This window comes from Coenobita brevimanus, chromosome 93, assembly GCF_032717465.1.
Source record: "Coenobita brevimanus isolate Jiangsu-jjx chromosome 93, ASM3271746v2, whole genome shotgun sequence".
Lineage (NCBI taxonomy): Eukaryota > Metazoa > Arthropoda > Malacostraca > Decapoda > Coenobitidae > Coenobita > Coenobita brevimanus.
The window spans coordinates 56,169,341-56,195,064 of record NC_137046.1 but is presented as its reverse complement, the minus strand read 5'-3'; the positions used below and the strand labels follow the sequence as shown (position 1 = coordinate 56,195,064).

At 39.2% G+C, this 25,724-nt stretch overlaps 1 protein-coding gene across 2 annotated transcripts in view; it reads left to right on the top strand.

Annotated features, from left to right (window-relative positions):
• Positions 1–235: 235 nt before the first annotated feature.
• Positions 236–25,724, top strand: part of LOC145412494 (obg-like ATPase 1) — a 61,232-nt gene continuing 35,743 nt past the window's right edge. The window contains exons 1-7 of one of the 2 annotated variants that reach the window (XM_080282383.1): positions 236–284; positions 3,147–3,341; positions 6,007–6,063; positions 6,861–6,988; positions 8,713–8,804; positions 11,864–12,025; positions 12,362–12,459. In XM_080282383.1, the coding sequence (XP_080138509.1) occupies positions 3,157–3,341; positions 6,007–6,063; positions 6,861–6,988; positions 8,713–8,804; positions 11,864–12,025; positions 12,362–12,459 (722 nt within the window). In that variant the 5' untranslated portion in view covers positions 236–284; positions 3,147–3,156. Of the gene's footprint in view, positions 285–3,146; positions 3,342–6,002; positions 6,064–6,860; positions 6,989–8,712; positions 8,805–11,863; positions 12,026–12,361; positions 12,460–25,724 lie in introns of both variants that reach the window. The other variant, XM_080282382.1, reaches the window with a different exon arrangement.

Sequence of the window (25,724 nt, the reverse complement as noted above, 5' to 3'; positions counted from 1 at the left end):
GTAATTAAGCTGTTGGAAATCTAAAAACTGTGTTAATAAAATTTGGCTATATACGAGATCCCTAGCAACTTAGTACAGAGAATGGGAACTAATATTTACAATATCTAAAAGCTGATACTAGGAGACAGAAAAAATTTGAACCAATGAACTTATCTTATGTATTTTTCTAAAACGTTTTTATTTATATTTATCATTAATATATAAGTTTTTCTATTAGACATCTGTCTTTTCCACGCTGGGTTTGTTTTGGTTTCGGGACGAGGCCTCCTTACTTTCAAATATAGGTACAATTATTAGTGTTGTTATACATCAGTTCCCTTTTATTTGCAATATTATGAACTTTGAATGGGGTATGATTTTTTTTAGCAATGTGACTTTTTTATTTTCGAGAGACTATAGAACTAATTAAACACCGGATTGATACCACATTTAGCGCTACCGGAGCAAACGAAATTGTGAAGGCTGTTAGTATCTATGATTTCGCCACTTTTGAGATCACTTAGTGATTGTTGCAGTATTATTTACCCCTCCTGTATTAGTAGCATGATGATAACCATGTCTAGAGTTGGTTTTATCTTCGAATTCTGAGAGCTGCTATGTGCATTTGGTAAGAAATTTTGCACAGCCACAGTTGCAGATGCTTTTTTTTTATTTCGGTATTTTTGATGTGGTTGGAATATTTCCTACCATTCCAATTGGAAATCCCCCCCCCTCTTTGTTTTCCGGTTTCCTCCATCATATCTCAATTTGGTCTTCCTTGGTTTGTTTACTTGTTTCTTAAAATTGTTCAAATACATTTTTTAGAATAATAGATAAAATATATTTTCACTCTAACTTAACAGCCTACTGTAGTGTTTACTTGCTTATTCGTCAGTCCTATGGTAACTTTAGTCATTGTTGACCCAATTTAGGTTCACTTGGGATCACAGCTTATGCCATGCTATGATGAGGTAACCTTATTTGCTTAAGAGTTATGATTACTGCGCTGTAGTTAGTTTAATAGGGTGAAACTGCAGGAGAGCTCCCATGCATGAAATTTACTTCTTTTTTTCCTGAAACAAGTATAACAGTGATCATTATGATAGCTTTAGATAGTTGCGGAAGTGCGTAATTTTGAAGATATCAACGATACAACCTTCAGTTTTACAGTCAAACCATGGCAAGTGGCCATCCACTGTGTGAGACTTTCAGATTCATTCAGCTCCAAAGTCACTCCATCACCAATCATTCGTCCCTACTAAGCTAACCTAACCTAGCATAATTCAACCTAACCTGACAATTTAACTAACTGGAACAATTTGGGGACAAGTGAGCTTCGGGTCCAAATCAGCCCATGTAACTGCTGATGTTAACAAACCTAACCGTGATGTTAGTTAACATGTTATTTTTGCGGTATTGGGTGCCATGGATGAATTAAAGAATCTTTTGTAAAATGAACGTTATTTCTGCAGAATCGGTATTATAAATTAATTTACAGTTACAAACGATAATACCGGTCGTAAAATATTCATAATTTGTTAATGGGGGTTTTCCTGCAGTTTGTCTGATGTATGGTAACTAACATTACCAGTACTTTAATATTTTCAGATGGATATCTATATAAAATAAAGTTCTTAGAATGATTATCATGTCTTCGAGACATATGGTATCTTAATAGAGGACATGGTTCAGACTGTAACATACCTCTGTAGATTTCAATTAAAATTTAATCCCCCCCCCCCGTTGTTTTGTAGGTGATTGATATCAATAAAGTACGTTAGATATTGGCCTGGAAATTTTCATACCCATATTTCAGGTATGAATGGGACTAAAAACAGATTTTTTAATCCATTAAGACAATTTCTTTTCTCTCATTGTGATCTTAATCCACATCAGGATTACACAGCCATAGGTCACTGCAGTCCTCACCATTGCTCAGAGGTGTTATAGGAAATTGTAATGTGGCTGAATCAGTAGACAGGTGGCCTACAGTCCTAATGGACCCAGGATTGAATCCCGGCAGGGGCAGGGAATAGTTTAAGAATTTGAGTGTCATGAAAAGCAGACTTTACTGATCTGCCAGAAGACCCACTGACATGTCGTAAAAATCCCCCAGCACATACCAGTCCTGTATGAGACAGCCCTAGCATGTATTCAGTACAGTATGGAAGCTGGGTGTCAGTGCCGAAGTGGTGACGTGTGGAGGTGTGTAGGACTTCTGGGCCTTGGGATAGACCCTAAAGCCTTTCCCCAAAGTCAGACACATTAAAAAAAAGTATAAAAACCAACATTCCTATTTTGGTCTTTGAGTTGCAAGTAGCAGTAACCGTACTGTTATTTACCGTAATTGATGTTGGACAACATTTAGGAGAGTTCCCTTTCGCATGTTGAAAGGTTTATGACAAAGACTGTTTTATCATAGTATGATTCATTTTTGACACCAAAATTATTATTATATTTTCCTTATACCAGTATTATACAGTAGGATAGGAAATATTTTGAAAATTGTTAAATAGCTACTCTAAGTTTATTCACCAGACATCAGAAATGTGATTTTCAGTACAGTAGATTTATTCACAATGTTAAGACATCCAGGACACCTGTTTTTACACAGTAACTGAAACTGTGTGCCATCAGTCACTCCTCTGCCACCCAGATGATCGAGAGCAAACATTGAGCTTGTGGCTAGGAAGTCTTTTAAGATTGATGTTGCATTTCAGACAAGAACACTATTGTTTCGACAGAGATCAACATTTCGACAAACATGTGACCCTTGTGTACATTATACAGTATATACTTCTTTCACCTTAACTTGGCCCAGATTTCTGTCCTTTTGCTGCATATTTCATGTAACTAGGTGGCAGAATAAAACAGTGCTATGGGTGTACATCCTTTCCATATCACATCCTCATGACTCAGCATTCAAAATGGAGAGGTGACAGTTTTAGGCCAAGTTAGAGTAAAAAGAGTAGGCTATCTGGTAGTACAAAAGGGTCATCATCGTACAGTATTGCTATTGGATTGTATGTTGTGTTGAGTGTCAGTTTTGAATTCTTGTTATGGAAAGTAGTACTGTACTGGAAGTGTAATAGAGAGTACAGTACCTAGTAATGATAAGGCACTGATGCTCTTATTAGTATATTGACAGTACTTGTGTTATTTCGCAGAACTTAAGAGATGCCTCCCAAGAAGCCAGCAGCCCCAGAACCCAGGCCATTAATTGGTCGTGTGGGCACTAATCTTAAGGTGGGCATTGTTGGTCTGCCCAATGTCGGCAAATCAACCTTCTTTAACGTGCTCACCAAGTCCTCTGCCCATGCTGAGAACTTCCCCTTTTGCACCATCGATCCCAATGAAAATAAGTATCCATTAGCCTACTGTGCTTTCCATTTCTTACTGTCCTTGTTGTGTTGTATGTTGCAGTATGCAGGCTTATTGTACTTGAGAGGGTCACTCCTCACTCATAACTATCAGCAAGTGCCATGATCAGACATTCTCCAATTGAAACTATCATTTTGAGTCCAAGTAGTAAACATGCAGCCACAGAAGAAGTTTACCTGAATTTTGCTGCTTATAGCTAGGTAGGAGTAGAGAAGAGCCATTATCAGTGGGTGTCAACCACTCATCTAGTGACTGACAATGCAGCAGTATGGCATTCAGGTATTGCCATAATCTTGTACGATATTTACCATACCAGCACTGTTCTGTGGTATTTCATTGAAGATACTGCTACTGTTTGTAGCTATGATGGATTTCACCCAGGAATTTGATATCTCAGACACAGGACCACCAGTTACCAGAAGTTGATTACTTATGTTGAATTACATTACTACTGATTGTCCCTGCAATAGCTGATAATTTTAAATTAGTAGTGTGTACTTTATTCTTTCTTGCTTCTCTCATACAGAGATTAGACCAGTCTCAGTCATACATCAAAGTTTGATCCCCCCCCCCCCAAGGAATAAGATTTCCCAATTATCCATTTTCTGCCCAGTGCCTACTCTAGCATTTCAGGCAGTCTGAAAAGAGTAAATGTTAGGCAGTATGACCATCACTGTAAAGTTTACTTACCAGTATATTGCAAATGATGACGTTATTAGTCCCCTACCCATGAAACTGGTTGGGGACTGTAAGTTTGCGCAGTTCCGTCAGTACGTCTGCAATTTCATGTCCACTCTGTAACATCCACATGCGTGGGCAGATTTTGATATAACTTCACACAATTGTTCCCCATACCATGATGGTGTGTTGCATGCAACACCCAGCCATCTACACTCTTGGGACTCAAACAAGGTTGGGTGCTGTCATACTTCGTGTCTGCTCTGTAACTTCCACATGCATGGACAGATTTTGATATAACTTCACCCAATTGTTCCCCATACCATGACGGTGTGTCACGCAGAACAACCAGTCATCTACTCCCAAGGTCAATTACATATGTATGGTTATCATCCAGTAGGGGATTTTGTAATGCATGGCAGTACTTGATTCACTTGTTGTTAGTTACATATGTATCAGTATCATACACAAGTACTGTACTGTATATATTTTTGTTATAGATTCTCTGGTAAATTTATTGTAGTTTAAGTTACTGGCATTACACTCCAACTCCAGAGTAAGTCATTTTTGCCTCTCTTCAGGCCAGCGTCACAGTTATAAGAGGAAACAATTTTTTTTAGATATACTGGTTCTGTTTATGTTGCAATAAGGAAGCTAGACACATGGTACTGAAAAGGGATGCCTGCATGTAAGGGCACCAATGTAATTGCTGCCAGGTTATACAAACATAATTCAGTTCCCTTGCTATCTCCCAAAAGGGGGACATAGGACTGCAGCTGAAGGGCAGCTTCAGCCTGCAGTTCACTAGATTCTCATCAAGAAAAGCTTGGGGTCATAACAACAACATACAGACATATAATTTGATCTGATCTAAAAATGGTGCCATGTATTGTCATGATGAATCTCTATATTGGGGTTGGTCATGGTACAGCTGATGTTTTATATGGACTGGAACCTAAACCAATTACCAAGTGCTGTAACCAACTAATTACTTCCTAACAGTTGGCAGCAGCTTTTAGAAGAAAACAATTGAGATATGTAATAAGATTTGTGACAGTGCGAGAGTCTCAGCTTGGACTTTGACTCTATGTATAGTCACACAGAATGATCACTGAGCAACTGTACTTATAGCTGTATGTTCCCTGCCTAAGAGTTATGATTGTGTGGCCAGCTGCCATGCTTTCAGCCTTATTTCACTCTCATGGTAGTACCTCCAAGGGTCATTGGTATCCATCTGCTACCTATGACTACCTATGACTTGTGTAACTGTAGAGTACAATGCATAAATATGGAAAGTTGCTGGTATCTTTGATTATTTGAACATGGAACCTGGATGTTTATGGTGACATCCCCTACCATAATGTCCAGTTCTGTTAGTAAGAAATATTAACCTCAGTGCATGCCTAGCATTTATGATTTTGGGAGTGTTTTATGTATGCACATCGATCCCAACAATTACCTGCATTATTAATCATTTCCAAAACATTCTGCCACCAGTATGAATTCAACTATGCCTGATGGCATGGTGGTAGAGCTCTAGGGTTGAAATGCACTGTGGCCCATGCTCAGCTGTTCAAGCCCCATGACCAGAGATTTTTCTATCATGTTAACTCTACCAGGGGTATAGAATTGGAATACAGTAGCATAGCTTCAAGCCCTTACACTCTGAAGGTGACAAAATAGAATTGTCAGTTACCATTACTTACTCCCTTGATCCAGTGACTTTTTTTTTTTTTTTTTTTTTTTTTTTTTTTTTTTTTACCTTCAGTTTCATTAAGCTTCCAGAGAGAATCAGGTTGTGAAAGGGTCAATTGACTTTCTGATATGAGCCCTACTGATGGTTTTTTCTAGAGTTAACAAAATCATTTGGAGATAGCAAGAATAAGCAAAAAATAAAATTAATGTCATCTGATTCAAAGGAGTTAAAGCTCAACAAATGCACTAACCTGATACTTTCCCCTCACGTAGGGTCCCAGTGCCAGACAGTAGATTCGACTACTTGGTGGAGTTTCACAAGCCAGCCAGGTAAGATAAACTTTATACTGGAGTTTGCAGTTGTGTATGTAATGGATGAAAGGAAAATAACTATTATAGGGTCATAAATTAAGCTTCTTTTTACTTTACTTTACCTTTCAATCTGCACTGCAAATACACTTGTGTCAAGGAGATTTTCCTGTACAATGTTGTTTATATACTTCTCATAGATAGACTGTACCTACTGCTTTTGGACCTGTTTCCCCAATACATATGAAGACATACACCATATGCCAAACATTTTTAGGGATTAATTATGACAAGTGTCCTTTTCTGGAAAAGAGCTCCTATAGACACACATAACAGCAAAAAAGGCAGGCAGGGGAGTATATTGTACAGTTTGGTATATGAGATAAAGATTGCTTTATTGTCATGTTTACCAGTTGTGAATATGGTAATTAAAATGAAATCCATTGTTGTTTGAAAAACAGATTTATAGTTGACATGCCAAAGTTAAGAGTTTGCTGGGCATAAAACAGGAAAGAATATTTCGTCTACTGTGGCACCTTCCTGCTTTTAAAATGATGCTTATCACAGACTGTTCCCAAAGTCATCTGTGGTTACTGTACTAGGAAGATTTTGTATCAAAGATAATTTGATAAAGTTAGAAACTTAAGCAGGGCAAATTATGGTACTAAGGTTCTGATATGCCAGTAACTGTTTATTTTCCTTTCAGCATCAGAACATCACTTCTGGTTGCTATACTGTTGTGCTATTTTCTATATGGCTTTATATGCTGTCATATATGACAAGCATACTGTAATTATGGTAATTTTTTTGCTTAACAGCAAAGTACCAGCCTTTTTAAATGTGACTGATATTGCTGGACTGGTGAAGGGAGCAGCAGAGGGGCAGGGACTTGGCAATGCTTTCCTGTCCCACATCAAGGCCTGTGATGCCATTTTCCACCTCACACGTATGTTGACATACACTAAGCCTGTCTTGTTTGTGTCATTACAGTACTGTACAACTCTTATATCATATATTATATCCTTTATATGGTCATATTTATAATACAGTCCAGCTCAGTACTGAGAGGATGAAGGTGTGTTCAAGCCCTAGTATTCTGATGGTTATTTACGGAAGGTTGTTAGCCTTCATACCTCATTTACATAGTGCAGACAGCAGCACATTAGAGGATATGGACACACTTTGCTCTTGTTATGGGATTTATTACATTAGGGGTCTTATTAATTACCATCAGAAATTGAAAACTTGCCTACACCTGCACAGTCTGTTTTAAGAAAGTAGCTAGAATGTTTATTAAATCATGGCTTTTTTTTTTTTTTTTTTTTTTTTTTTTTTTTAATCCCCTGATTTCTAACCTTAACTTTCCTCCTGTAAGTTAGTGAGACTTGGGCATTGAGAGAGCAAAAACCATTTACAGTACAATGCTGAGTGGTAATCATACATAACCAAATGAATGTCTGGTAGTGGAGTGAGTTAAGGAGTCCATCTGTATGCAGCCCCTAAGCATTTACATCTAGTGACATTTGGGGTTTATTGCTTTCATAATGCCAGTCAGGACAAGTGACTGGCTGCCTTATCCTTAGACATCATGACTTAGTAGGTTAACCTGGGCCCATATGCTCCTGATGGGGCAGAAAAAAGATTGAATGGTTGATGGATGGATAGATAAATAAGTAATAAACATACATTCCACTTTTATACACATCTGTATTGTACTTATCAAATCTCAACTTGTTCTAAGCTTTTTCATGAACAATTTTTTTTTTTTTTTTTTTTTTTTTTTTTTTTTTTTTTTAAGCTGATTACAGAATGCGGATAAAGGAATTGACAGTGTTTTAGATTTTTTGGTAGATATTATTCAGATTGACATGATTCACCATCATATGGCTGGAAACTGATATTTTGCAACTGATGACATGTAGTGGTGGATGGTCTAGTAGATGGTAGTTATCATTATTGTTTAAGTTTGTCCTAAGCATTGGTGCTTAAGCTGTCATGCCTGCTTAATTGTATGGAATTCAGTGTTTTTTGTTCATTACTCACAGCTACATTTACTGATATAGTACTGGTGTAAGCCATATCAGATGCCATTAACAGAGTCATCTGATACTGGTATAGGCCATATTAGAAACCAATAGCAGATTCACTATTCATTTTACATAATAGCTTTTTGTCTTTACAAATCGTCAGTTCACTGTTGTGGTACATTCGTGTAGTATATATATTCTGGTCAAGAAACTAGTTGGACATTCAACAAGTCTAAGATCCTAATCAGTGCCATCAGTGATGCCAATGGACTCCAGCTAACAGTATTTAAAAATTTTTCACTTATTTGCTGGTGAAAGTCGTTGTTGGAGTTTATCATAAAAAGGTAGGAAGTGCATGAAATGATCAAGTTTTTATTATCATCAGTACAGCCACTTCCATTGCCAGATAAAGTACAGCATACTGTGTTGTAAGAGGTACCAGTACAAGGCTGCTTGCAAAACAGTTGCTGCACATTGATGCTGCTATATCATTATGCTAGTACGGATGGGAGGGACCCATGGCCCCCCATTCATAAGCATGCAGAATATGTGAGTAGCTTTCATTTTCTCCAGTAACCAGTAAATAAAATATGGTATGACATTTTCAAGGCCATTATTCCTGATGCCTGAACTGTTTTTGTAGGTGCATTTGAAGATGATGATGTGACTCATGTAGAAGGAGATGTCAACCCAGTGCGTGACCTGGAGATCATCCTTGATGAACTGCGCCTCAAGGTACAGTACAGGAAATGGATTCATTTGCATTACAGCTCAGTAGCTGTGATACGTTACTACATTATAACATTGTTGTTGGATTTAACATTGTCAAGATCAGCACTTGTAGCTGTTGCAGCTACTGAATACTTTTTTTTTTTTTCCCATATAAAAATTCATGTACAGGTAGTGCATGTTCATTTTGTGGAACATATCCCATATGTAGAGACAACTTAGTATATTGCTTGTATTCTAGTGTGTGTGATTGCTGTTGGCTGTACTCTGCCTTGATGATTATCCTTTCATATGTATAGTATATAGTATGTCCTTCCATTTTATTATCTTTCCATTCTACAATTTTTCTTCTAGCCATATTGTTCCTTCTTCCTAATGTAGAGTATGGAGTGCAGAAGATCATATACTCTAAATTTAACTGGGATAACGATGGCCAAAAGAACTGTCAGATGGCTCCTTTTTACCTCACTGGTGCCTTGGTCTTCTTTCTTGCTTCCCTCCATCATAGGTATATCTTCAGGTGTCTCCCACTCTAGTTTTAACATGTATCATAACATATTAGGTTGTATGCATGAGCTTATGAGAGACATTATAACTAAGGCTGTTGCAAGAGGGTTGGGGACTAACGGTGAAGGGCAGAGTATTTCAAACTAATAAAGTTATGTAGCTGATACTGTGCTTCTTGCTTATATTCCACAAGATCTTTGCTGTCAGCCCCAGTTATGTACATATCTATGAGTGGTATGGTTCCTAAGTAACTGTAGATAAGACTAAAGTGTTGTGTGAAGTGACTTCACAATATGATATTCTTGCAAATGGAGACTAATTAATGAGAGATTTTTAACCCCTAAAAGACGGGAGTCCGCATATGCTGTTCGAGGGTACTAGGCTAAAAAAAACGGGTGTCTGCATATGCGGTCACGCCTCCCCACCCATCCCTCCGACCCCACCCCCCCTACCACCACACGCACACACCACCCCCACCTCCCCACTCTGTCCCCCTGCTGCCCGCCACTGCCCCCACCCCCCAAATCCCCACAGCCCCCAAACCCTCCCCACCACCCCCTACCACCCCTAACTCCCAACCCTTCCCACCCCGAACTCCCCCACCAACCACTTCCCATGCAAAACCCGCACCCACCCACCATGCCCCCGACTACCCTCCCCTTTCCCCTGACCACCCCCCACACCCCCACAATCTCACCCACCACCCCCACCCCCTATCCCCACCCCTACGCCCCAACACCAACCTCTACCACCCCTAACCCCCTACCCCTAACCCCCTACCCCTACCCTCCCCCACCCACCACCCACCACACCCCCACCCTCAAACCTCCCACCCCTCCACCCACCACCCAACCCCCCTCCCCACCCCCCACTTTCTACCCCCCCATCACCCCCCCACCTCTACCCTTCCCCCACTTCCCACCCCCACCCATCACCCCCCACCCCCACCCTTATGCTTCCCCCACACCCACCACCCAGCCCACCCCCCTATGCAAACCCCTGCCACCACCCCCTACAAACCCCCCCACCATATTGCACCCGCCGATTATGCTTGTGCTGAGGTATGTCAAAACATTCCAGTGCCCATCAATTGGGGGTTAAGCTTCCCAGTACAGTAATACAGAAGTGATAAATGTACAAAGAATAAGCAGCTGGCCCAAGGAATAAAGATTGCCAGCAGAGGAGTGAATGTGTAGGCTGCAAAAGAAGTGCATGAAGATTTATTAATGCCCACTTTTACATAAGATTGTGTGGCTGGTATGCCATGGGAGTGAAAAGCCAAGAATGAGAGCTGTGGAAATTGAATTGGCAATGGATCTGTGAAGAGTGGCAAGGAGTGGATTTGACAAGAAACAGATTTGTGAAAGATGTGGAGCAAAGAAGTCTCTCGAAAATTGTGAGGAGGAGAGTTGCTTAGATGCTATGGTTATTCTGTATAGAGAGATTGAATATTATTAAGGTAGGTCAAAAGGTATGAGTGAGTGTGTTTGAAGGTGGTAGAAGGAGTTATAGGCCAGAAGAAGTTCAGTGGATATGATAAATGAGCATGTGAGAAATTGATGTATTAGAATTAACTTGATGAAGTTGCAGAGTTGGCTAGGATCACTCTTGTTGGATGAAGTATGTACAGAGGAGTACGTGACAATGGTTTGTCACTCCCATTTAAGTTGGAAGTCAACAGAATGATGCTATCCCACTGATGTCAATGCAGAGTACTGTATCTATAAAGTACAGAAGAATGTGTTTGTCATTTGCAGCCAAGATTTCAAAGGTTTGAGTAGTTACGTGGGCCATTTCATTGACCGTGCTGCTTGATAGTTGTCCTGCTTTTATTTTTTCTCTTTCGACTCACTACCTGTCCTCCAATAGAAGCATGTTGGACTGCAGGAGGAAGGCAGCTTCAGCCTGCAGTTCACTAGATTCACATTCAGATGAGCCTGGGGCCACAGCAGCAACAACAACTTTCTTTATTTCTGGGTTCCACTTCAGTCATATAGGTGGGAATCAGGACTGAATAATATCTGAATGGTGATGGTGAAATAACTCTGAAAAGCTGACAAGTAGAATATGGCTCCCTTGCTACCAAAGATATCTTGTTATTCGAAGTAAAAATGTGGTCCGCAAAGGATGTAAATCTAGGGGAGGTTAAATTTTCATGTTCACATAATTCCCGTCAGAGGCAAGTGACTAGTTATTCTTGATTTTGTTGTGTGGATTGAGGAGCCTAACCCAAGGCCCATCGACTCCTGATTGGGCAGCAAAGGTGAAATATCATGAAAACTTTCAGCATAATTAGTATTGCTTTATTATGATGACTTCTGAAATCAATTTTAATTGTATTTGTATAGGTGAAAGAAGCTCTCGTTAAGTAGACTTCTTTGTTCCCCCAATGAATGAACAAGTATATTGTGAAGTGTTCATTGTATGACTATTTGCATCACAATTGAGTAGGCAGCAGCTCATCCCAGTAATAAAATGAAAGATTCCTGTGCCTTTTCTCTGACAGACAAACACTCAGATACTGCACAGTCATTTATTTTTCTTTCCATTCTTTCCAGGATATTGAGTACATAGAGACAGTATATGACAAGATGTTCAAGCTAGTAGAACGAGGAGGAGACAAGAAGCTTAAGCCCGAATATGACACCATCTGCAAGATCAGGAGCCTTCTTAACGATGAAAAGAAACAGGTGCGCTTTGCCGACTGGGATGCGAAAGAGGTGAGTCTTGGGAAAAATAACCAGTCTGGTCCAGTAATTTGGTCTGGATTTTGGTAATGAGTAGAGCATTAGGAGGAATCAGCAATAGTTCACATGTGTTATATAATTGACTTTTTTTTTTTTCCTTCAACATTTGGCAGTTGTAATGCTTTTTTTTTTGAGGGGGGGAGGGGGTGTTCAGACAATGACATTATGCAGAATCAATTATTTTGATACAGTAATTGCATTGTACCTGAGGATAAGCTGATGCACTTTGATTGTAAGAAAGTGTGCTGTATTAGTAAGTTTTTCTTAATCCATGTATTGAAACGGTGATGTTTTAAATTGCTTTGTCAGATTGAAGTGCTGAACAGGCATCTGCTAATCACCAGTAAACCCATGATCTACTTAGTCAACTTGTCGGAGAAGGATTACATTCGGAAAAAGAACAAATGGTGAGTATCCTTTTTCCTTTATGCCATAGTTAATTCCTCCCCCTCCCCCTCCTTTTTTTTCCTGGCTTCCATGTATTCCTACATCCCATTAATTTAGCATTGGTCCCTTCAAACTATTATCTTGTTATGTGTATGTATAAAATGGAAAATTCCGTATTACCCCATTTGAACCCCGAAGAGCCTAGGGCATAGCATGAAGCTAGGATACAGCAGACCTGCCAGCTTGTATATATATACATTTTGCATTCCTCTTATGACTGTGTGGATAGGCAGATGAAACGTGACTTGTGAAAAAAAATCTTGTTACTTTATAAATACTTTGCTATTAACTGTTGCAGACATGGGTCAGAGTAGAGGAAGAGAGTATGATATGAGCACTGCTGTATCAGATTTCATTGTCAGTATATGAATTTTAACTGAAATGACTGTGAGATTTGAAATTTGTTGCTCATTCCTTGTGACATAAGGTTCAGTGCTTTTATCTTGAGATGTGGGATCTGTTGTGAATCTTGCGATGTTTTGTGTTTGAAAATTGACTGTTATGCTACTGTAGTCCAGATCATTTGGGGACCACCAAACGTCCCTGACTGTTTTTACGCACAAAAAGCCGACTAACTCTTATGGTAAATGCAGACCGGTGCATATTAGTGAACGTTTCTCCATTTTGATGTTTCTACAACTGTACCACTAAGGTTATGTGGATATACTACCATATGCAAAAGCATGATATTAAATTATTTAGCACCAGCATTGCAGTTGAAGAGTTGAGAGGAAGGATGGGACTACTGTACTGTATAATGTGTTTGTGTTGTGATGAGGAGGGGTAGATTGTGATGGTTTGTGCATGTTGAGAGGATGGAGGGTGTGGAAGGTGAGAAGTATGAACATCGGGGGTAGGGTTGCGAGAGTTAGACTGAATAAGACTTGAGAGGAGATCATAGAGAGTGACCTCAGAGATAAGAGACTGAATAGAGAGGCTGCCAGAGATCAAGCAGTTTGGGGAGCTGCTGTTAGGTAGCCAAGTCCAATGAATGGAAGCATCTTGGAACATCTATAAACAATATGTATTAAGGCCTTTCATAAGACCAATCACTCTTCATCCATGAATCATTTTCTTTCTCAATGCTTTTCTCATTATCTTCTCTATCTTATCTCTGTTCCAAGATACCTGTTGAATAATTTTCTTCTAGTTCCAGTCCTTTTCCATTGTTCATTACATCTCATCATGAGTCACATGTTTTAGCATATATGACATTATTTGTAGCTTTATAGAATAACTGTGTGACATTGCCGTGAAGAAACATTCACAGAATTTAGAACCAGTTAAAGATCTCATTCATTATTAGCAAGTAGCAGAGCATTGTCTGCATTGATCAGATTTACTTTTTCACAGAACTTAGAACCAGTTGTTAAAGATCTCAGTCATTATAAGCAAGCAGCTGAGCATTGTTTGCATACATTAGATTCACTATAATCCATCCCTTGCCATTCATCACTAGCATCACTATTATTTCCAAAGTTTTTTATTAACCTTTCATAGCTTCATCAGGACTGTATGTATCATAATTCCTCACATATTGCATCCCAAGTTTGCATGATCTTCACAGTAAAGATACTTATTAATCTAGGAATTCTTTTCATTGCCTAGAGGTCAAAATGTATGGAGAAGGATCATGGCAGGAATGACTGACATTAGTGTTTATTTCAATGCATTTGTTTTTATTACTACATAATACTTGTGTACCACTACCTTAAATAGGAACAAATATAGCTATACCTCACTATAAATTAGATGCAACAAGTGTCCAGATATAATTCTGTTATAACTGGGAAGCTAGTTTTCACTTCATACCTAGATAGATGGTTACCATCAACCATGGGGAGTACAGTCACCGCTCGCATAACACGCAATCCTATAGCGCGAAACTCACATAACACGGAAGGCAAAATTTGATGTCAAAATTTAGTCTCAAGCCAAAATGATAGACATAACGTGGGTGTAGAAAGCTGCCCCCCCCCCTCCTTTTTTTTTTTTTTACACCATACTACGTGGCGACGATAGACATAACGCGGCCAGTCTCCAAATTTTGGATCAAATAGTCATAACATGGCAAACTAAGGTCATAACACTGTGGGAACAGACATAATGCAGCCAGTGATAGTCATAGCGCGGGTTGCATTACACGTCTGCGCGGGGTTTCGTCACAGTCCACTGAGCATCCCTGCCCCAGTTGAGCCTACCCTCTCCCCTCGCTCTGGCTGCACATTTGCTCTGTGTGATCTTTGCTCTTTTTTTTTGGCCACAGAACTCCACTCCACCTCCCCCAGCAAGCCCACAACCTCTTCCATTCAGGGTGGGGAATCCTCCAGTGTTTGTATGTAATGAAGTCTTTATTAGGCAGGTAAACTTCCTGGAAAAAAGAAAAATGAAAATTGCCCCAAAAGGTGAGCTTTGGATAGGCTTGGGCACCATGAAACCCTTTAACATATAAATATCTGGCCCTATAATGCATAATTCTCTTAAAGCTGGAGCTTCAGGGTACAATATTTCCGCTTTGTGCGAGTGGTGGCTGTAGTACCATGAGAATGAGGTGTGACAGCAGATTTGTTAACTAGCCATACAATCATCAGTCACTGGCAGGAAACATTCAGACACAACTGAATAGTAGAACTTCAGTCTGAAATTGGCATTGCTACAGTGCTATTACATAGCTTTGACTTTTTTTTTTTTTTTTTTTTTTTTTTTTTTTAGTAGCTTCTAGCAACAGTTAAGAAGCAATCAGTGGGTTTTGGTGCCTGATTTAGCTTGCAGTTCATACAAAACATCAGTTGTACCATGGCCAACATTAGTATGGAAATTTCATTAAGATTACCTCTGTTCCTTCTTTCCACCTTATTCTCAGAGTCCTTTTTTCCTTATCTCCATCCACCTCACTTGCACGTACATGCACTCTCCAGGCCAATCTCTTACTCTCCATTCACTAAGATTACCTCTGTTCCTTCCTTCCACATTATTCCCAGAGTCCTTTCTCTCACATCTCCATCCACCTCACTTGCATGCACTCTACTGGTCAATCTCTCACTCTCCATTCACATCACATACTCCTAGCACTTTATAATATGTAATACTGTACATTTTCAGGCACCATATCAGCTGTTCCCAGTTGTTAACCACTGCTTGCTTTCATCCTTCCCATTCATCTGTTAGATATAAATTAGCTCTTCCATATACCCCTTATTTCTCATTCATTTGTTAAAATCTTTCTGTTTTTGATCCATTACAAAGCTGTGCCATTATGTCCTCTATATGGAATTATTCCAGTCTTGCAAAGTCACAGTGTTTTAGTGCCATACCTGGTCAGTGAAGAATTAATAATCACATTTTCCTTTATGTAGTACCCTTCCTTTAGTACAATGCCTTACTTCAGTAGTGTCCTTTTGCTTAGAACAGCACTGTTACAATACATCTCTGTGTTCGGAAACAGCACCACTGATATTCCATAGTACTGTACGATGCACTACTTCAGTAAAGACTTGTTTTAGCACTTATCTCATTTTCATAACAGCTTATTTAATGATGTTACTGTATTTTTTAAATTCATCATCGTCATCATATTCACTTCAGCATTTTTATATAGCACTGACGAATGACCTCATCACATCTTTTTAGGTGGGGTGTGCTGGTAACTACTGAATAGGATATTAAAAGAACATAATGTAAACAAGGTGACTGAGAAGGAAAGCTATTTTAATGGCATCATGATAATGTGGGGTTGTGAGCACAGGTGGTGTGATTGGTAGGTTCTACACTTGTATTAAAATCAACTTGCACACACACACACACACACACACACACACACACACACACACACACATATATATATAATGTATACCATATAGATAGAGATAGATAGATGTAATAGCATTTATTATCTGGTTCCATCAGATAGGAAAAAAGAAGAAAAAACAACAACATTGTATTCTGTAGCTTCACATATACCGTATAGCTATTACAGTACCTGATAAAAATACTAAACTTTTATCTTTCATGTTGTCCAGTATTCATGAGGAAATTTATTGGGAGGATCCCTCCCACTGGTTTTATGAGAGCATTGAAGGTTATTATAGGGAATGAAGAGTGTGGTCAGCAACACAGATTGCTGATTTGTTACATGGTGTGGAAGGAGCAGGTGGTGAAGAAGAGGATTTGTGCAGCCATGAGGAAAATACAGATGTTGACAAATTGAGCAGTGTGGGATACCTTCTATAGCAAGATGAGTTGAGTTGTAGGTGAACAGGTAGCTGTAGACAGAGTTCTCAAGAACAATCTCCTGTGAGTTATTGATTCATTGTGTGAATGAACAAGGGCCTTGTCAGGACATAAGGTAACATGGTGGTTGGATGAAGGTGTAGAACCCGCAGTTAAGTAGAAAAGAAGGCTTCTCTGGGCTTGGGAAAGGGCTGGCAACAGAAATACTTGGCTGTCAAGTGTGAGGACAGAAAGTAGGTATACAGGGCAAAATTTGAGTCTTAGTGACTTTTACTGGATAACTTAATTAGTGCTGAAAGGATGAATGTGGTATTTAAGATGGCGAATTAGATGAAGAGGTAAACAGGGATATCATAGGTGAGCAGTGTGTGAAGAATGATGAAGGAAGGATAGTGGTGGACAGTGAAGATATTAAAGATGCCTGGAGTGAGCGTTGTAACTGATTGCTGAATAAGGAGTTTGACAGGAACAGAGAAAGTTTAGAGTCAGTGGATCCAGTGTTTGGCCCTTGGCCTTTGATTGATGCTCTTACTCTGAGCAGTGCAATAGGCAATATTAGGTTGGGGGTAGAAGGCAGGCGCATTTGGGTTGATTGAAGTAATGTAGGCCTCAGAGATGTAGGAGTGAGTTTAGTTAATTACAGTATGTGATAAATTTGATTCTGTGTAAGTGTGTTGTCCTAGATGACTTGCTGAAGAGTGTGATTGTGATAGGGGGAATGGTGATGCCCTGGAAAGAGGAGATTATAAATGCTTAAACTTTTGGTCAGATAAGGAAGGTAATGGAGAGAGTCCTAGAAGGTATGATAATGGAAAGAGTGATTACTGATGAGACAATGTTTTATACCATGCAAAGGGACAGCCGGTGCCACAGTGATTGTCCAACAGCTTCAGGAAAAATGTATAGGAAAGAAAAGGGAGCTGTACTTTGTTGGTTTGGAGAAGGCCTTTGACAGTTCCACGGGAGGTGGTGAAATGGGCAATGAGGAAGCGTGGGATCAATGAATGGCTGGTTAAGTTTCATTTTTTTTTTAATCTTTCCACCCCATATGAATGTGAAAAATTGGATTTGGTTAATAATGATATTATTAATTATGTTAGAGTTGCACTGTCTTTTGCTCATTGCCCATAAACATAATGTTTCTTATACAGGTATTATCACATAATTTGATTCTTATCAGTGTTTACCCTCAAGCAAAGGTAGCTCTGTGTTTTTATGTGTTATGTGTTACACTGTCAACACTTAAGCATGAGCCCCATTCATCCTGTGTTTTCTGCTTAATTTTCAGTATCAACCACATGTCCTATGTTGACTTGTGTACATCCATTTCATAAAAGTCCAGTATGTTATGTAGTATCGGATCTGTTTTTGTTTTTGTTTAACTGGCTTCAGGCTTATCTGGATGTAAATTTGATGAACTGCAGGTACCTGCTTACTCCAGCTGATTTTTCCCAGAGATGTTTTGTTAAGTGTTTGTTGAAGGTTTGTTTGTGTTGTGAGAGAGAGGTACACACAGCAAAAAAACTATCGTTACAGGGGGGTCCGACGTGTTTCATACTGAACAACCTGGCTGTCTCGTTAGGGTTGGTAAGCCTGATAGTGGGTGCGTTGCCAAATAGGACGAGGTAGAAATATGCATGGGAGAAGCAATGGATATAGCTTATAATAAATATGCAACAAACACACGCAGGGATACCAATGGAGGAGGCTGTTATCAAAAACCTTCATTCGTGTGTCATTTTATATCGCGCAGAAGGTGTAACGATAGTTTTTTTGTTGTGTGTACATGAGGAAACTAAGTTTGTTTTGATATGGCTCCATTGCCATAAGGGTCATGTCAATTGTAAATTGTATTTTGAGTTGATACTAATTAGAGAAGGGTGATGGCCACATTAGTCTGGTTAGGTGTAGTGTCACTGTGTGAAGGGCAGTTTCTATGGTATGTATATTGGGTGTTAGCTTGTGGAGAATATTATTTGAAGGTTTTGGATGGTATTGTTGAGTTTATATATAGTATCTGTTTGTGTAGGTTGGTGTTTGTTGAAAGAGCAGGAATTTTTCTGAAGCATTCTGAACGGTGAAGAGCATTTGGCCATTTTCATTTTCTTTGTGGTTGTTGCAAGGATGTGATGCATCTTGGGCTGATGTGATGAACTATATTCCTCTAAAGGCCGCATGGTCTGTGATTTTGAGTACTTTTATTTCATGGTGAAGGTTATCTGTATGTGTAGTCCTTGTACAGTTATTTCTTGGTGAAGGTAATCTGTATGTGTAGTCCTTGTACAGCCATGATCAAAAGTTCTCTGACATTACCCTGCCATCATTGTGTTCCACCTTTATTTCTCATTCATTCCCAAGAGATAGACAGTATTCATCCCTCACATACCTTTGTTGTTTTGTGTGTCATATGGCTGCCACATAAATATGTTCGCATAGCATCTTCCATTGCCATCACTTGCAGAAAAATGTTACCAAACCTTTGCTCATAACTGTACATCCTGTGGCTATTCTTAAGGTGTTTGTAAATTATGAAGTGTTCCATATTTTACTGATTTTGCATGGGTGTGGTTTGAACTTGAATTATATAATGTTGTCCAGATGAAATGTTTATTTTTGGTGAGTCTCTCTGGTGTTCAAAGATGGTTCCTAATATTTACAAGATATTAAATTAGTGTTGATTGTGATGGGAGTAGGTCACACGGGTAACCAGGATGAGCCTAAGAATCTGAGATGCTTTCATGTGTATCTACAGTAAGTCTAAGGATTCGGGGTCCCCTTATAAGGAGTGTGATTGGTTAACGAGGATGACTTGTTGGTATGTTTGAGTTCCATATCTGTCTGATAATCAGGAGTGACACTCCAGGATTCAGATGCCTTGGCAGACTGTGCGTCTTGCTAGCTTTCAGTTTAGAACCAGTTTTGAGTCTTGCCTGTAAATGCAGCATCATACAGTTCAGTGTAGGTTTAGCTGGTATTGTACTGTAATTCCACCATGTCGTAAAGATATAAATCATCTGGACCTCCGCTCCCACCCTAGGGCAGGGTGAGGAGTAGCAACATCCAGACAGCCAAAGTTTGCCCAGTCCATTGGGTTACAATTCCATTCACCCATCATTCAAGTCCCAGAATCCTAGCTCTATCTGAAACGCCAAAAAACTTTCACCACGTTTTGTACCTTCACATAAACGTATCTGATAGAGTCAGTGCGAATGCTGTCACATTTAAAAGGGGTGCCAAATCTCTGATCATGCATTTCTTCTCACAACATTCATCCAGCCAGCTCAATCTCTCGTCAGTTCCCTAACCTCACCGATTTCCATACCTCCCTTCCTCACACACTCATCCACCATATCTCTCCACGCCTCCTCCCTCCTTCAAATACGCTCAGATATACTTTTTTCACCACTCTGTTGTTATCCATTCTCTCCACATGACCCTTCCATCTCAGTACACTCCCTTCGATTCTGGTGTCTACAGACTTCCTCACTCTGCATCTTTCACGAATCACATTATTTCATATCCTATCCATTCTCTGTACTCCACATATATTCCTCAGCAGTCCCATCTCCACTGCTCTCACTCGACTTTTCATTTTCATGCCACACCATAGTCTCACAGCCATATGTTAAAGTTGGCACTAACACTCTTTCATGTAAGCCTCGTGCAGCAGCAACATTCAAGCCTGTGTTTCTTATCAAGGCCTTCATAGCACCAGCTACTTTCCTTCCTTGTGTCACTCTACTTTCAACTTCTTTTGCACATCTTCCTCTCTTTTCTATCACTGTTGGCAGGTGTTTGAACTCTCTCACCAATTCCCGTAAAGATAGAAATTTATGTGTATAATTACCATGGGAAATGCACGATGAAATGTAATAAGATTTATATATCGTGGCAGAATTATATGTGCTGTGTATTATACAGTATACCAGGCTTAACTGTGCTGTAAATCGTACAGTAATATATACTGTAGATGGTCAGTACCATTCTTTAATTAATGCATGATAGAACTTTATTTTTAAAAATATTTGTGTATATAATTTCGAGACAGTACACCAGTAAAGGGTTGATTGTTGAAAGTCTGATCTCTTACTTGTACTTCTTAGTCTCTCACATAAATTATCACAGTATTATCTGCCATTCCCTTAACTTCAGTATTTATGAGTCATTACTTTCCTTACTGTTACTCTTTCGTACATTCTTACAGCCCAGGATTATCATTAGGATTTAACAGTAGAAATCATTGGCTATGGTTAAAGAAAAGCAAAACCGTGTAAGGATGGTATTCATACTATATTTTCACAGTTTTCAATGACTTGGTTATTCCTGTGAGTCCCTTTGTACATAACAGAAAATTCTAGAGTCCACATATTCCTGACCTGTTTCTTTCACTCAGTGTTTTGCAGTCAAGAGTCTATACTTTGTATCTTATCGATCCCTTGCAGTACATTACTGTATTCTATTCCGGAACTTTATGATCAGCCAGTAAGTCTTTCCTTTATCTGTTATCGATCCCTTGCAGTGTATTACTTTATTCTATTCCAGAACTTAATCATCAGCCAGTAAGTCTTTCCTTTAACCATGCTGTAGCTGTTTTATTAGTAACAAGATCTTTCACTTGCGCTCACAAAGGAGCCTCCCCTGCTGAGGGTATGGTAACACTTACTTTGCCCTCATGGGAGTACAAAAGTGGCCAATACAATATCCCAGAGGACACTCTCTCTCTCTCTCTCTCTCTCTCTCTCTCTCTCTCTCTCTCTCTCTCTCTCTCTCTCTCTCTCCACACACACACACACACACAGTTACAATCACCAAGGGAGAGAGATGATATTTTGCTCATAATGACAATGCAGTAGTTGCAAATCCTCTGAAACCAAGTATTGCGTACGATGGGGGGGGGGGGAATTGGTCGTCTACGTACTGTTGGAACCATGAATATAACAGGAGGTACCATTAGGATATTTGAAGATGGCTACCCTTAGGAACTCTGAAGTACTTGTTTGTTCTTGTATCATGTATAGGTACAAAGTGGTAAGATCCAGTTATGTAGGTACTAATTGGTAAGCTCCAGTTATATAGCCGTGTTTCATCTTCACACCTTGTCCATCAGTATAGAAAAAATTACGTGTCCGTCTTGCCCATGCTCGACCATTAATCTCTCTTACTGCAGTTTTCAGGGAAAGTGTATGTAAGTGGTGCTAACTTCTGTGAAAATTAGATGCAGTTTTGTGCATATTTTATCAGCAAATCGTGGGATAATTGATACTCCTCTTTCCCATATTTTTGCAAAAATTCACATGCACTGCTCTAGCTTCAAAGATGATGACTGCAAGTGGGGCCGGTTAAGTAGATGAAGCTTGATAGTAATTCAGAGCGACCGAACCATGTGCTTACAGTTTTCAATAATTGCGCTTAAAGACCCGCCCACGCTAATCGTTAGACATTTGGTAGATGAGAACACACATGCCTGATAATAAAGTTAGTCATATTAAGGAAAATTGAAAAAACCTTGGATGAGAATGGGGGGAGGGGGAATGGGTGAAGACGGAGAAAAGGCAAAGAATTTGAAAAGTGGAATGTAAGTTGTGGGTTTGTCTTGTTCTTGATTAATTTTTACGTAAAACCTACACTGGACAGATAGCGTTTTGTCAATACAAGATCTAACAAACTTGGTTCGTTATCATGCAGAATAATCGAAGGCTGGTTTTTTTTTTTTTTTTTTTTTTTTTTTTTTTTTTCCACATCGATAATTTCTTCTCCATGCTGTTGATCAGGTTAGGGAATTATTATGTAGGAGGGGATATTTGCATTGTAGCATATTTTTCTCCGGCAAGTTAGGTATTTCCACCGCAATATAACCATATTAGCTGTTGAGTCCAACAATCTCGGTAGTTATTGACAATTTATAGTTTTAATACGTTTTTTGTTATATATATTTATATGTATATATAAAGCCTATAACTAATTTTTTTGCAAATGACATGTGCCAAATGTTGAATTTGGTTGAGTTAATAATTGGATTTGAAAAGTGAATAGCTGAGATAACGGGAGAACAGGAAGATGCAACGTATCCTCATATTGTGATAACCAGTTGAATGTGCTTAGGCAGTGGAAACACGAGAGATTAGGACAGTTATTTGGGCCTAATAAAATAACGTGGGAGCCTCAGTATAAGAACTGGAGAGGTAGCGACAACTCCCAGCGATGATAGAATTTAAATTTATCGATTGACATTTGCAGCCTTTCGTCACATCATCATCACTTGTTTGTTTCAGCCCACTCTAAGAATAATATATTTACAGATGATTATTTGTATAAACCGAATACACACACACACACACACACACACACACACACACACACACACATATATATATATATATATATATAGTCCCACTGTCCTTCGTCGTCCAAACGAAATTGCAACCAAACACATGCTTGATGCTGACGTGGAAAGCAAGCGTGATAAATCGAAATAAGAATTTTGCTATATTCTATTATAAACCAACATTTTCTGTGGAAGTCGCTTATAATAATAAGATTTCCCAGTACTATATCACAGGCGAATCAGCGCCACTTCCCCCACTAACTCCCATGTCTTATTAATATATCACCTAATGGCCACCTTTCAGCGTCCTGTGTTTATAAAATGGCTAACCTCGAGGCTAAAATTCGAGTTTGATTTATGTAACCACTAATAACACACACCCAGGTTACAGTTGTTATCGTGTTTTGCCAGTAAATCGCGTTTTGGGGATTACCCCGGATTTAAGATGTTTTATACGAAAATCAGCGTCTACAGAATTTAGTTATGCCTGATGTACGGGAATTAGTTGAACTTTACGATAACGCGCTACGATGATCTCAAATTAGTAATCGTAAGTTGAGTGAGTTACGCCAGTGGTTAAAGTTCATCAGTGAGATATTGATGGTAGTCTATTTGGATGTAACCGGGTGATTTGGGTGTGTGGGCTCTGGGGGTTGTTACCTCCCATTGAGCTGTTAATTGGTGTGGGATTAGGGTAATGAAGCAAATGTGTGTGGTTAAGAGTGTGTGTGTGTGTGTGTGTGTGTGTGTGTGTGTGTGTGTGTGTGTGTGTTCGAATGCTGTATGAGTAGAGCAGTTGTGCGTATAAACCGATGTATTAAGTAAATACAAGTGTAATGAGTCAGTATGGATCTGTAATCAGTTGCACACGTTCTTGTTAGAGTATGATATGGATGGGTGATCAAATGTATGAGTACTTTGTGGTAATATAAATGTGTACATAAATGTATGTTCTCAGAGTCAGAGAAATGGATAATATGGCTTTGAAGCAAATTACATATAAGTGAGACAAATTGCTTGCGTTGTCGAAGTTGAAACAGCGAATTTGATCATATGGGCGCAGTTTTTAAAAAGAAAATCGTGTAGATGTATGATGGACGTAATACTTTCTTTGAGTTAATGTACATGCGTGGTCCACTACTTATGTTCTTTTTAGCCTAACAACATGGATGTGGTAGAGTATTTTTTAACATTAAATGTGTAATTTGATGATTTTTTTCTTTACATGTATTTGTGTTTGGTCAAATACCACTTTAGCATTTTTTTTTTCTTTATATTACTGTGGACTTAAGCAAAACGCATGCATTTGATCCGTTGCGTCCTTGCATTCCAAACCTCCATGATTTTTCGCTGCTCCACTCCTCCCCTTTACACACACACACACGCACACACACAAGGAAAAGAAACTGTCACCACATTTTCCACCTCAAGAATATTACACTAACACATGCTTTATTTACTCAGAGAACCTATGCACTTGATCCTTCGCGTCCTTCCATTCTTGGCCTTCAGAATTTCACGTTGCCTTTCCTCTGCTCCCTCCAGTTACGCGAGGTGAGAGACAGCGCTGTGGCGGCATGTGGCAATGACATGGGATTGTTTTTCCTGATTTACTCCGCTTCACCTTGTTGGAATTTCTGAAGGGTGCACAGGCTTGCGTGCTGGGGCATAAATTGGCACAGGCAGCTAGTGAGGCAAGTGAAGTTTTCTTGAGTAACCCCTCACTTCGTTGGCTCACTTTTTTTTTTTTTTTTTTTTTTTTTTTTCTGCCACCAGGTTATTTTTTATCGCCTTGGAAAAGGACTGTCGCATTCTGCAGGCTTTAATAAAGCTGTATCTAACAGCTCCGTAATGGAAAATCTCTGAGTCACTGAAAACGCGAGGAAATAACAAGAATGTAATGAAATAAACGGCCCCAAGGTGAATGAACTTTCAAGCCCCACATTTCTGCCCTTCGATAAATTGTAATCGGCTTGTGGTAGCCAAAAACATTCCAGAAAATCTATCATATTTGTGAAAGGGTAAAGAGAAGTTGTTACTAGTATTCTCCTCTCCCCCAAAATGTTTTTCAGCTGAATGCAGTCGTGCGTTGGCAGTCGAAATAAGCTAGAAAAATTATCTTAAATGAAGTATTAATGGTGTTTGTAACCTTTGCACTGGAAGTTCAAGAGTTCCTTCCTGAGGTGTATGAAGTCATTTGGTGGGTAGTCCGAAGGAAATATGAAAAGGTATCTGTGTGAAAAAATATGTAAGCTTCGAAAGATGCAGGAAAAAAATAATCCCCACTCTTACATACAGTCCTCCTAGTAAAGCATTGGTGCTAATAAGTGATGTATAGTAACCATACATTTATAAAAACTGATGAGTATTTTATAGGCTTCGTTCATGTTTTACATTGTTTCAGAATGGAACGATTATTAAAGGAACGATATTTAGGGAACTAAAACACACGCACACACACGCACACCATATTAAGTAATTCTGGGTCTGGCTGTTTTTCTCGTATTATGTTGAAAGTTTTATATGGAGGGTAAGAGTCTGGCATTAATAACAGGCTAGTATAATTATCGAAAAAGAAAGGTATTGTTTGAGGGAATAGAGGGAAGAGTGCAAGATGGTTTGGAGAGGGGAGAAGGGGCAGTTGAGGGAAGGAGGGGAACAAGGAACAAG